This window comes from Rhinoraja longicauda, chromosome 6 (assembly GCF_053455715.1).
Source record: "Rhinoraja longicauda isolate Sanriku21f chromosome 6, sRhiLon1.1, whole genome shotgun sequence".
In the NCBI taxonomy this organism is placed as follows: Eukaryota; Metazoa; Chordata; class Chondrichthyes; order Rajiformes; family Arhynchobatidae; genus Rhinoraja; species Rhinoraja longicauda.
The window spans coordinates 37035958-37050676 of NC_135958.1; the positions used below are offsets into that span (position 1 = coordinate 37035958).

Consider the following 14719-nt stretch of genomic DNA (forward strand, 5'->3'; position numbering starts at 1 on the left):
CTAAAAACATTAACTGTTTCAAGACCAAAACAAAGTGCTGGAGGAATTCAGCAGGTCAGGTAGCTTCTATGGAGGGAAATGGACAAACGATGTTGGGTCAGGACCTTTCTTTAGACTCCATCACAGGGGACGTCAGTCTAAAGAAGGATCCCAGTCCAAAATATTGTTTCTTCATTTCCCTCCAAAAATGCTGCCTGAACTGCTGAGTTCCTCCAGCTCTTTGTTTCTTGCTGAAGATTCCAGCATATGGACTCGAGTCTACATTAACTGTTTCTCTTTTCACAGACACTGGCTAACAGGCTTCTTGCTGTTTTTATTGCTGAAGTCAGACATTTGAAGAAGTCTGAGTTATTTGAGAAAACCCAGCACAGATTTGTGAAAACCAAATTACATTGGACAACCCTGATTATTTTTTGATGAGGAAACAATGAAGGGTGCTGAAGGAAAGGCATCAGATGTCATAATTGTGTCATTCCAGAAGGTATTTGGCCGGTAGGCAAAAGTGAGGCCCATGGAATAAAGGGTGGGCTGCATGGATAAGGAATTGGCCCAATAACAAAAAACAAACCCATGGTAAAAGAGTGTGTTTTTTTTAGATGATTGCCCCTGAGGGCATCTGACTAGCAGTTAGCATATTTGTATCAATGGTCTAGACAAGGGTACACAGAGTACACAGATCTGCAATAGCACCAATCTTGGAAATGTGAAAGCAGTGACAAATATAGTAATAAAATGCAAAAAAACACAAATAAGCTGGCAGAATGAGTGTCTGATGACATTTAATATAGAGAAATGTGAAGTGATGCAGTTTTTGGAAAGAACAAGTAAGTTTGGCTAAATAGCACGGTGATAAAGGGTGTGCGGCAACATAGATACTGTGTGCACGTGTGTATAAACCTGGTAAGACATTTTGAGAGCAGTTAAAAGACTAATGCCAGACTGCGTAAATAATTTTTAGAGGCATTGAATAATAAAGCATGGAGATAATCTGAAACCAGAATTTTAAAAAGTTGGCCACAATTGGGATATTGCATCCAATTACAGTCACTACGCATAATGGAAAAATGGAGACTGTACAGAAATGATTTACTAGAAATGGCTCCAGGGATGAGGCTTTTCAGTTACAAAGTAGATGTAGTTGTTATTCATGAAACATTGGGTATACAGAGAGAAGGTATTTCCAGTAGCATATGCTTCATTGATCAGGAAACAGAGATTTATTATGAATGGCAGATACTTTAGGGGTGGGGGACGGCTGGGATACAAGGAACATTTTTTTTGTGCATGAAGTGGTTCTGATATAGAATTCACTGCCTGTATGAATCGTGTAAATGGGATCAACCTCAGTATTTTAGGGAATGTAATTTGCAGTTACTGGGAAACAGTTAAGGAATGTAAGTAACTGCATTGTGTCACAAATGATCTATATGGTCTCAATGAGCAGATAACCTCCTTCCTAGATTTAACAATTCCATGATTCAATGCATGAAATAGGATGCGTATTGTAAAGGATTAGAAGGCCAAAGAGTTACTTTTTGTGGAACCATATTACGTAAAATTAAAATAATAGTCTATATTCTTAATAGTTACTATATTTGCAAAATATAAATTGTATGTTTAAGGAAAATTTTGCATCCTGTATTTACTTCCATAGGTTCCTAAAACTACATGCATCTTATTTCAATTTTACAGAAGTTATTTCCATATTTTTACAGAATCCTTTTTCAAACCGCATAAAAGAGTTGAGTCATTTTTTGACAGCCTATGCGTTAATGTATTTATTAACTCTCACCATTTTGATGGTTGCCTTTCTTTCCATGTGTTCTGAATTACACTTTTACAAAACCTATAATTGAGATATTGCCTACTATTGCTTTCTAAATACTAATTTGTAACTCTTGAGGGCTCAAGAAAGACAAAATAAACAAGTGGAAGAATTAATACACAGAACTAATTGTTCTTATTGAAATCAGCAAGGCAAGAAAATGGACATTTTAATTTGTATCAACCCTTTTGTGACTTCAGGATGTTCCAAGGCATTTTACAGCCAATATAGTACTTTCAAAATATAATCATTATTGTAGGGTGGAAATCTTGTCACCAATTTCCAACAACAAGCTCACAAAAGCAGGACAGTGATAAGGATCAAACATCTGTATTTGATAATGCTAAATACATTAGAAAACCTAGGTAACTCCCTATATTTCCTCAAAATTGCAAAATGGCATCTTCCACATTCACCTGAAAGAGTAGACAGGGTGCGGATAAACATCTCAGACAGGACCTTCAACACTGCAGCACTATCTAAGTATACTCAATCCGTTCAGAACTTTGTACTGAATGCAAAACCATATAAGGTGAAAAAATAGTGACAGAAATATTAAAATTAAAGACGGAATAAGGTTGAAAGCTGAATATTTCCAGGGCAGTGAAACAAATCTGCAAGTGATATTTGGAAAATCCTGACGAGACATTGCTTCTAAGGACATCGTGGAGCACAAATGAATAACCGAAGACGTACTTCATCAAATGAAAAAATAAATTAAAAGGCAATGCAACAGTGATTAGAGGGAATATATCCAATTCTTTTGGTTGAAATCAGCACCAAATTAAACACCAGGCTGATTAAAACTCATTTGTTTGCCAATTTTATTTTGTTTGAGAATATTGATTTATAATGCAAATTATTCTCAAAGCCAATTTAATTTCTTTTAGAAAAACAACTCCATTCAGCAGCATTTTCTGTGGGCTAATAAATCACCTACGGTTCGGAATGACTCAGGATGACTTCATTGCAAAGCTTCTCAGCCAATCTTCACTTTTTGACTCCCTGCTTTATAATACTCAATGGATGATTTGCACAATGAAGCACCTGCCTGTCAAATAGCTAATGGACTGCACAGGGTCCTAGACTTGAGCCAATTTCATATTCACCCAATGTTCACTCATCTTCATATCATATCATATATATACAGCCGGAAACAGGCCTTTTCGGCCCTCCAAGTCCGTGTCGCCCAGTGATCCCCGCACATTAACACTATCCTACACCCACTAGGGACAATTTTTACATTTACCCAGCCAATTAACCTACATACCTGTACGTCTTTGGAGTGTGGGAGGAAACCGAAGATCTCGGAGAAAACCCACGCAGGTCACGGGGAGAACGTACAAACTCCTTACAGTGCAGCACCCGTAGTCAGGATCGAACCTGAGTCTCCGGCGCTGCATTCGCTGTAAAGCAGCAACTCTACCGCTGCGCTACCGTGCCGCCCTTGTCGGGGGTCCATAGTTAAATTATCACTCTACCATCAAAATGATCATGAGGCAATTATTTGGTTCATAACCATTTAAGGTGTGTATTTACATCATAAATAGGAGTAGTTTAACTGTGTTTAGATCAGCATTCTGATTAGAAGTTTCAGTTTGACACAAGATCATTAATAATTTTTCTAGATTTAAAATGCCCACGTAAGAAAAAACTTCAGGAGACGCAAATGTCATTCTTAATTTTGTTAGCCCAAAGTATTGTTTGACCATTTGTAAATGAGTGGCAATGGCTATGAAATACTTCTGCCATGCTGTCATAACTGCTGTTTCTGATCATGCTGATCCCTGACAGGCAAATTAAGATAACCATGTATTTTTTGTTCATAATTACAGCAAATGGCTGGCTGTCAAATTCAAGGCTTAAACTGACCGACTCACATAAAGACTGTACAGTTAGTTAACCAAGACACTGATCCCATTTATACAACTATTCGCTCTGATTGGTTCAGCTCGTCACAAAAATAATGAAAACTAAGTAGTATCTGACAATATATTTTTTAGATTTCACTTCTCTTAATAAGCGTTTTGCTTTCCTCCTGAGAAAGATTGACATCATCCATAGCAAACAAGGGTGCCATTTTCTATCCACGCAGACTTGCTTTAGTTTTTCTCCTCTTTCACGGTCATGTTACCTCACAACTAATAGCCAGAGGAAATGCCTGCAGAATGTACTTACTCAACTTCGCCAAATTCACCAGGATTCAAACCCTAGTTGTTTAAATACAAGTTAGATATTCAATTGCAGCTCAACAAATGCTAGTTTTGTTCTATTTCCAATTTCCTTCACCCATTAAAGGCACTGAATCAAACTGGGGTACAGACGCAAAGGTGATGTTACAATGAAAGCTCCACATACCTGCGTCCATTTGCATCAATCAATATTATAAATGTTCATACGTCACCAAATATATAGAATATTAAGGCAGGGCTGAATCCTAATTTCTTCTGTGACAAACATTTCATGATTTTTTTTAAAGAAAAAGATCAAATACAAATCTCAGAAGAAATTAAGAATCGGACAGCACAATGCAAAAATAACTTTCAGAAATAACCCAATGACTGAATAAATTAAGTCAATTTTGCAATTTAAACAGCAATATTTTCAAAGATGTCCAGGTGTAATTAGAGAGTAAAGGGAATTGTAAAAATTGTGAAATGGGGGTCAGATTTGTGAGCTGAGAACAGAAACCAACAGGAGAATGGTGGAAATGCTCAATCAGATGGTTTGGAACTCCCATGTTTATGGCAATGTTCTGGTGCTTGGACTTTGCCACCAGTTTCCTGTCTGCACGCTGATATGCAACTCCACATGGTGTCCAGTAGAGAGCGTAACCCAAGTACGTTCTTCAGCATTTATGTCACTTTTATCTATATCTGGCACAGGAACAACAAGCTCTTTCATTTAATAAAAACAGAAAATGCAAGAAACACTCAACAAGTCAGGCAGTGTCTGCAGAGAGAGAAGCCGAGTTTATGTTTCAGATCAATGGGAAAGAAGGAAAAGTTAGAAATAAAGCATGTTTTCAGTTGCAGAAAAAGGGAAGGGGTTTGAAAATCAATGGTTGTTTGTCCTCTGGCGTGCAGGTCAAACATTAGTGAATAACACTCTTATGGCTGATGGCTGAGACAGAGAGTGATCAAAGCTCATTACTCATACTTGATCTGTCTGGAGAAGATGAACACAGAGGAGATGAATGAGAATCAATGAGAGAGAAGCAGCAAATCGCTGAATCTTTTTTTAAACTTCTGTGTAGTGCATTTGGTGTTCGCAATGTGGTCATCTCTACATTGGAGAAACTAAAACCAAATAACCACATTTTCTCTTTCTATGGTTCCTGTCTGAAATGCTGAGTATTTTTAGCATTCTTTTTTATTTTATATTTCCAGCAATTGTAACGTTTTATATCTCACAATTCCAGCATTGTTCCCCTTTCTCTCTTCTCCATTCTAATTTGCATCTCGTCCAGTTTGTTCAGCAATGATTAATAACCCTTCACCACCTTCTCTCAGCCAGCACCAACACGTGTCATTCAATCTCGCTCAATCTCTGTTACATATATTCCCATTTTCTCTCCACCCCTTTGCAAACATATGTTTAATTTCAAACTTTTTGTAGTTCTGATGAAAGATCATCAACCTAAAATTTCTATTTCTCTTCCACTCTAAACAAATGTTGCCTGACTTGCTGGGTAATTCCAGCATTTTTTGTTGTTATGTTAAATTTTAGAAATATTCATTTTATTTTTGTTTTTTGCAACCCAAATCATAGGAATAGACAGGTAAAGCTGTGAAAGGGAAGGGGGGTGTACTTTAAACCATTTTTAATTCATTGAGTTTGCTTTAATGTTATTAATTATGCTTTAAGTGCCATTTAAAAAAATAAATTTACCTGGTAATAATTGTTAAAAGTTCAAAGGTCTTTTTTCTCCATTGTTATTGAATGCTATTGAGCAGGGTCCTTTAAAATCAATGTATTTGACAGCTAGCAACGCTACAGGTGCAGCTTTGCTGGCTTTCAGTTATTCCACCATCACAAGAGTATTGCTGGATTTGGCCTACCCACATGATGTGATTACATTGCCAAGGGCCAAAATTAGGATCCAACTAGCAAACTGACATTGGAGAAAATGCATTTTTTAAAATAAATAAGCAATGGTCAAAAGCAGTCAACATTGGCAGCAAATGTTAGTCGACTAAATTTTGCGCTAATAGTGTTTGGTGCAAATAATTAGAAGGCTGAACTTAGAGTAAATTATATACGTCTTGTATGGTTTTCAAGTGTCATGAACATGAGGAATGAAAATGCTGGAACATTTTCAAAATCATGGACAAATTCAGATTAACGGTAAAAAGGCAAAATATGAGCATGATCTAAATATCTGAGTTTGAAATTGGGAACTCCATTTTACGTTACTTTCCTTATGAATTCATTGTTGATTCTCATAAGAACTTAAGTGAACATGGCTAATTAGCAAAGGCCCTATCAATCTACTTTCTTGCTCGCTAAGATGAGGCTACAGATCAAAGACTGCACACTTTTATTTACTCTGGTTTAGTTTCACAAGGGCACTCACTCCCTGTAGTTGTTAAGGATGGAACTTGTAACCAGTCACCTCCAATGCTGTTTGAGGCCATGTGCCAGGAGGTGCTCAGGAACAGTCTGGTGGAGACTATCCATTTGATTTTCCCCTGCCAGAAGGTATTTGGCTTAATCATAGTAGCTCTCTGTGCACAAGTCACTAAAGTTACCGAATCAGTAAAGCTAATGAATGGTTATGATTATGAATTAAATAAAGTTAGTAAGAAATGCAACAACCTGAATCGTTATTGCTGCTCGTTTACATTTCTTCTTGGTTTGCTCCAATGCTCCACTCCAAAATCAAATGTTAACCAGGAAAGCCCAATCAGAACTAAAATACCTAAATGTTCCAAAATCAGAGGAATGGGAAGAGCTAAAGAAAAGTCTAGACTTAAAGAAACAAAATCTCCCTCAATTTTTCCCCAAATACGTATGTAAAAAGTACTGATGTTAAGTTTGGTGGGTTACCCGAGTATTTTTACAACTGTATGATAAGATATAATGCTAAAAGTCTCAATGAACAACACCAGTTTCAAATTTATTTTAAACAGGGGGGAGTGCCTGTTGGATTCAATGAGAAATCATCAGGTTTTCCCAAAACCTCTCCAGTTGTTATTTATTTAAAAGAGATTAGCTGCACTTACCCTTGAGTTCTTGGATCCTCCCACTGGGTTGTACGTGTATTGTGGTTAACAAAATAGACTCGTCCATTATCCTGGCGCTTCTCTGGGGAGAGTAGACGAATGGGTTTTCAGCCATTTTTATTGACCCAAAATAACATACATTCAAATCTCACTTTTAAAAAATCTGTGATTCTTTATTAGTTTGTCAATTAAATATTGTGAGATTTTCCATAAATTACAAAATGAAAGGGACATACTGTAGTCAACTAAATGTCAAATCAGGTAAGAAGTAGATAGATCATTTTCACCATAACGGAGATTTGTAGAAATATACTATTAGTGTTAGGAATTCACATTCAATACATGTCTCTTACTGTATGATCCTGTGTCACAAATGAACTGCAAGTTTGTATGCATCACCTTAATAAACATCTGTCTGTCTCAGTCCATGAGAAACCAAAGGTTTTCCAGCTACGTTGCTGAACACTACAGGCCTTTAAATTCACTGAGGGTTCATAACTGTGTTATTTGTGGCCCCTTTCAACATCATCACCTCAAAAACCTTACAAAAAGTGCATTTGTTCGGTTAGCGTCATTTTTCTCAGCTAACAATTAAAAAAATTGTGTTGATAGAATTTCAATGAGGCAAAAATACTCTTGATCAATGTGAGGAAACAAACATTTTAGCAAGTTAAAAAAAGCAACCTTTCTTAGAAAATAATTGAAACATCATTAAAATAAAACAACAGCTCCTTATAATCCCAAGGCAATGAATGGATTATTGTATGTGCAAGAAATCTGCTTCTTGCCACCCACTCTGTGGTTTGTCAGCCTCATGGAACAGGTATGTTATTTGTCACTATGAAAACACTTTTGAACTAAATAAATAATACAGCCTAGTTACTCGTTTAAAAATGGCATATTTTAACACTGTGCAGTGTGAATATATATATATATATATATATATACATATATTTATATAAGTTTTACATTCTAGCTTACATATTTTTAATTAAAACAAATCAATTCCAGATGAAAACCAGTACAATTATTAGTAGTGCATTCCCTTCAATTGACAGCAAACATTTTTTAATAACTGTGGTTATGAAGAAAGCTAGCTTTTTTAAAATATATAAATACAAAGACTTTTCAATAAGTCATGACTTGTGAAATCCTGTTAACTTGCTTGGATTTGGTTAAGTAGATTAGTCCCAGCTTTCAACATAATTGCTGGATGCAGCAGTTAAGACACCATTGATTTAAGGAAGAGTTGAGGGAAGAAAATGACAGACACATGCCTTGCCATGCCATGTCATGTCATGTCATTCCCCCCACCCGCATGAAACTCCTGCTGCCGATTCACAAAGTAGCACCGCTACTAACAAACTGTGATCACCCATCTGACCCAGACAGCTGTAGCTGTGGATTAAGGTTAAATAATTAACTTCCTTTGTAAACTAAACAATGCTTTCTGATTTATTGACAAGAAAGTCGTGTATAAAATTTACATAACAATTCGACTTTTTTACTTTACTTTAAAAAAAAACTTTTTTTTCGAAGTGTGATGAGAGACCCAATTTCAATCTCTCATACTATTATCTCTGGATCAAAGTTACAAATTTTACACTGGACATTCAAGTTCACTATTGTCCTATTTCTACTCCCTAGCGTTTGAGGCTCATTGAGGAGGCGCTGTGAACTGTTTGCGTGCTACTGTATGTTTCATTTTTTTTCCATTGGAACCTAATCAGATGTACAGCACTTTGGTCAACGTGGGTTGTTTTTAAATGTGCTATACAAATAAAATTGACTTGACTTGACTTGACTATAATACAAAATTAAGAGGATTTTTTTTAAATTATAGGTAAAAAGTGTTGAAACATTAATTCTGCTTTGGAAAATATCGATCTCCACCATATTATGAGCAACATTTTCCAACAAAAGTTCAAGCTCTGTGGTGCCTGACAACTACAATGGTCCTGCTTCATCTTCTCCCCACACCACCCCTCCCTATTCGTACACAAGGTAAAGTGGCATTGATAGTTACGAAAATAAATGCAATTTTTTTTTCTCGCTGGGGTACATAGAAATTTTTGTTTAGAATGGTATTATTCTGCTAGTAAAACATATTTAATCCATCATTAATACTGCATTCAGACTTTGCCAAGCTATTTCAATTTATCCTCAAAATCTCATATAGAACAACAATGAAAAGGTTGAAGTGAAAAGCAGACTTGTAGCAGTAAACTTTATTAAATAAACCACATTAACTTGGCTTACTTACACTAAATATCTACTGTATTGCACTTCATTGCACTTTACCGACAGTTTAATGATAAGAAAATTATTCTTGCTTACGACTTGCTTAAGGCATGAATAGTACCTAGAATTGAGAATCTTAACTCAAATTATTAGATTGTAATTTCTTCTTACCCCAGCCAGCAAGCAAAGGACCGAGGGCATCATTGTCAGTAGAGATTCCAGATGGCTAAAACAAAACAAAAAATAGTAATCAAGCACATTGTTACTTGAGAGAATGTTTAAGATAAGTAAGATAACTATATCGCAACCTACTATAGTATTTTGTAGATCTCCCAACTGGTTTCTTCCTTCTTGGTTAATACAGCAAACTTATCAGCAGCAGAAATCTTCATCTTTCAAATATACGTTATGAAAGCTGAGGTTTTTCTCAAGCAATTATGCCACAGCAAACAGTACAAGAACCCGCAGCCAGAGAATTTTAAACTTTTTCACAGATCAATTATAAAACACTAACTGTACCAATGCTAGACTGACACTGTTGGCTCAGGCAGCAGAAATTGCACCAGTGCTGCTGTGCGTCCCTCTCTCTCTCTCCAAGTTCTACACACAGAAATCACAGGCTGTTCTAATGAAATCATTACCGCATGGTGTGTACGCCCAAGCTTCCTGCCTGCAGTGTGTGTTCAACCTTTCTCAATGTGGTGTTAATGTAAGCAGTATTCTGCTATGTAAATTAAAACTGAGGGGACATTCATGTTCTTTCCAGACAGACGCCCTTCCCTACTATGAATGTTTTATTCATACTCACAAAAGCACCTTTATTCTGAATGTAAATGAATGGCAATGAAGTGGCTGCTCTGCCCCAACCAAGCTGTGCAGCTCAGGGTAAAGGAAACTGATCATGACTAATGTTTGGGTATTTACATTACTTGCACAGTGTTGTGCCAAAAGAACTTGGCATATTGTCTGGGATGAGCCATTTTGCACTGCTTTTACAAAATATTCAAGAGCAAAGTTGTAGAAATTGTGAATTCTCCATTAATTAGCTATTAATTCCATTGCATATGATTAAAGTTTTTAATAATATATATTAAACTACCTATTTTATCACTGCTTTTTGCTTATGACTTTAAAGAATGAATCAATGGCACAGATTTTATTAATCAAATGTTTGAATGTTTGCCTGGCATCCAAATTTCCAATTTTGATTTCAAGGAAAGGACAGACATGTACTTATGAAGCATATTTTGTGTTTCTTTCAGGATATTCCAAAGAACCTTATGGCCAAAGAACTAATAATGAGACAAAATCTCCATTGTACTGTAGGAAAGGTGGCAGCCAATTTGCAAACAACAACAAGGTGATGATGGCCACAATAACTGTTAATAGTGAGGCTAATTAAATATTGGCCAAGATACATGGGCTAATTTCCTTTGCTCTTTGAAATTGTGCCCTTTACAACAACCTATGGGGGATGAATTCTCAGTTTAACAACTCATTTAAAAGACAACACTTCCAGACTTGCAAGGTCCCATCGATTTTGCATAGAACCGTCAGCCTGTTTTTGTCCTCAAACCTCTGCAGTGATACTTGAACCCACCAGACTCGAGGCTGTTCCAGTGACGTTGCATTTGTAGATCATGGTCCATATCGAGTTTTTCCATAATGTGTAGCCACGTCACCTGAGCATGTATTCAGAAATGCAGCAAAAGGATTGTGTTCATTCATTTCCCAGCAAATTGTCTATCCAATTTAAACCATCATCTACAGTTATTTCCTACACATATGCAGTTAGTCAGAGATGACTGAACAATAGGTTGGATCCACCTGATGTCTGTATTCAATCAAGTATGTATATTTGTACATGGAGGTAAATGCAGTGCCAATCCAAGTGGTAGAAATAATTCCCAACTCTAACCCCTAGCATTCAGCAAAATTATGCTTTTGTAAATTAAAGAAAGTTTTACAAACGGATATTTATTCTATCATAACATCTTTTATCTAGAATTGTATGGAAATTCCACAACCAAGCATGGCTGAAGGGTTGGATAATTTGTTTTTAAATAGTTTTACATATTTAGAGAAAAGCTGCTGAATTAATGAGATCAATGAAAAGATTAAAATGTCAACATTCATGAAACTTGATCATGGACAGATAAGATTTTGATCTAGGTCTATAAATTCACATAAAAAACTGTTGTAATGGCTCGGCCTATGCCATTATGATGTTTGCGTTCAAATTAAAGTGCTGGAGGAACTAAGCAGGTCAGGCAGCATCTATGGAGGTAATGAACTGGCGACCTTTTGGGTCGGGACCGTTCTTCAGACTACTTGTGTTGTTTTGTCTTAAAGGAACTTCCAAAGCACTGGAACTTACTCTGCCTGTAAATGTGTCTCATGGAATATTTAATTTCTGAGTCAGTGTTTAGTTTAGAGAAACAGGCCCTTCGACCGAGTCCACGCCAACCCGCAATCACCTGCACATTAGCAGTTTTTAATGGAAGCCAATTAACCTACAAACCTGCACATCTTTGGAATGTGGGAAAAAACCACAGCACCCAGAGAAAACCCATGCGGTCACAGGAAGAACGTGCAAACTCCGTACAGACAGCACCTCTGTGTGCCAGTGGTTTTTTTAAACAAATATTACAATAACTAAAATGCCCTTCAATATCAAGCAAAAAAATTGAATTTGCTATTTTAAATTAAAATTCTAACTATAATATCATCATATGCTAAGAAAAAGATGTTTTGCATTAATTGAGAATCACAATTTTGTTATCCTGGAAGAAGTTATCACTCTAAGTGCTGATAATTTGGAAAGATTATTCAGTGTGATATCAAACTCCTCTTGCTTTTTATTTCTTCTGAAGCCATGTTACATTACATATTCAGACAAAGAATCACTTTTTTATAGATTTAACACAGGTGTTGTTTCTTCAGTGAGGATATTACAGTCCTCTGCAGCCTCTTGTAACAGGTTCAAGTTGCCTGTTGTACAAAGAAGTAATACTTTGTCAGAAGCTCTGAGAATCACCAAAACGTTAACACTTTTTGACGTCTTGGAGTCATTAGCTGCACACCACAGTCCGTCATTCACACCTGCAGAGAGCAATCACTAAGTAGCTGTTTGCAAAGCTGATATCAGCACATCATTTTCTCGAATTACTTCAACATAGAGCCGGAAATGATTGGGCACTTCTTGTCATTGCTCTTTCTCTCCCAATTCCTGGCAGATAACTTCACATATGTTGCATTCAAGCTATTGGAATGCCAACTAAAATAATCTCTTCTGCTATTGTAGATGGATCACTTACCCGTGTCTCCTCTGTATCCTGCAGTTGCTCTTGCTCAACCTCCCCCCCCCCCCCCCCCCCGCTGTTATAGATGGAACCCTCACCCATGTTTCGTCTGTGTCCCACAGTTCTGCTCTCATTACACATCTCTAAATACCTCAATTCTATCTTGTCCCCCCATATACAGTATCTTCTGACCTACATCCTCTTGAGCCACTTTACATGCTCTTCAACTGGTCAATAACTTGCAATTCCTCGGCCCCCATTGCCTCATGTTTACCCATCGACATCCAGTCCCTTAACACTTCCATCCCCACCAGGAAGATGTCCTCGAGTACAGAAATTGTCCTCCCAGTTTTCCTTGAGCAGAGACCTAATTGGTTTCCCTCCACTAACGCTGTCCTTCGCTTTGCGGAACGACCTCATCCTCAACAACCTCGCTTTTCATTCCGCTCATTTTCTTCAAGTTAAAGGTATAGCCATGAGCATTCACATGGGCCCCAGCCACGCCTGACTTTTTGTTGGTTGCTTTGAACAGTCCTTGTTCCAAATGTACACTGCACCATCCCCCAACCTTTTCTCCGTGACAATGACGCCTGCATCGGGGCTGCCACCTGCACCCATTTCATTAACTTTACCACTAACTTCCACCTTGGCCTCAAATTCACTTGGATTATCTCTGACACTTCCCTCCCCTTTCTTGATCTCTCTGTTTCCATCGCAGGGGACAGACTATCAACTGGCAACTATGACAAACCCACCAACTCCCAGAGTTATCTGGACTACACGTCTTCCCACTTTGCCTCCTGCAAAGATGCAACCTCCTACTCTCAATTTCTCCCTCTCCAACGCATCTGCTCACAAGATGTTCCCCAGAGATGCTGCCTGGCCCACTGAGTTACTCAAGCAATGGTGACTTTTTTGTCATGCAGCATCTGCAGTTCCTCGAGTACAGAAATTAACAATAGAATAGGGTATTCTGCTATTTTATAAAAGGTGGTCATTAATCATGCATGTCTGCATGAGATTCCTCAGGAGAAGAGAACATTAATTTATCCTGCAACCTTCAACCAAAACACAATATTCCACTCTTGGTGGAAAATGGGATGGTAATTGCTAGGACAAAACATATTGTTTCCTTCTTGGCATGTTGCTCATAAAAAACCTTCAGTGTAACTGACTGCTCTGCCTTCTTACTGACATAAATGTGCTGGACAACATCTGACAACAACTGAAATCCATGTGAAATCAATGTCAAAGAAACAGCTTTCTTCTTTGGGCAAATATACAGACAAAGTAGGATAACTAATAATTACTGAATGCGCAACAGAATGCGCAACAACTGTTGCGAAACAAAACTGGATGACTGGATGCTGTATATTGTACAATATTGCAAATGTAAAGAGAGTGATGACCACCCATAAGCCACCCCTTCACACTGCACAACCTATCCTCAGAGTTAAAAATGGGGATAGAATTTTTTTAAGCTAAAATTGAACAAAAATCTGGATTTCATTTTTGTTTCAATATGCAAGTTTTAAACGTTTCAGTTGTAACTTTATAGACTTTTGAAAATTTCACATTTCTTAGAAATGGTATTGGACATAGACAATTATTTTTCGACATTTCTTTCCAGAAATGTAAACCAACGTAAAGCTGAACAAATGGGCTGAATCCTGAGCTCCTGCACTGGAAGGTTTTTCGACAATTGGCTGCTGCCAAAGGTCTTTGAACTGCTTGGGACTATCTCTGATAGTCAGAGACGTTTTGGAAATATAAAGATAAGAATTGTTATTATTTAAAATAAAGATTTTTTTAAAGTATTTGTGTCAGATATGAATTAAAAACATTGAATAAGTAAAAAGAAGAAAACTAAAAAATACATCTTTGCACTTGAGATCGTCGACCCTGCATGTTGTTATCTGACTTCAAACATATTGCTGATTACTACAATGGATGTACAGGCATGGAAAACATGGACTTGATGAATCCATTCATTGTAGTCAGTCTGGATTCTCTGCAGAAATGGCACAAATTGAATTGGTTTAATTCAAGCTTCATTAGTGATGTTTTCCCAAAACCCATAATTTCTTTTAAAGAATTAAGGCATCAAATATGGAGGAAACAACAAA

General features: G+C 37.0%; 1 protein-coding gene across 3 annotated transcripts in view; it reads right to left on the bottom strand.

Annotated features, from left to right (window-relative positions):
- The window catches only part of wwp2 (WW domain containing E3 ubiquitin protein ligase 2), a 168393-nt gene that overhangs the window by 37265 nt on the left and 116409 nt on the right, over window positions 1–14719 (bottom strand). For all 3 annotated transcript variants that reach the window (XM_078400790.1, XM_078400792.1, XM_078400789.1), the window contains exons 11-12: window positions 9463–9517; window positions 7051–7132 (exon numbers count right to left, since the gene is read on the bottom strand). In XM_078400790.1, coding sequence (XP_078256916.1) covers window positions 7051–7132; window positions 9463–9517 — 137 coding nt within the window. The remainder of the gene's footprint in view (window positions 1–7050; window positions 7133–9462; window positions 9518–14719) is intronic.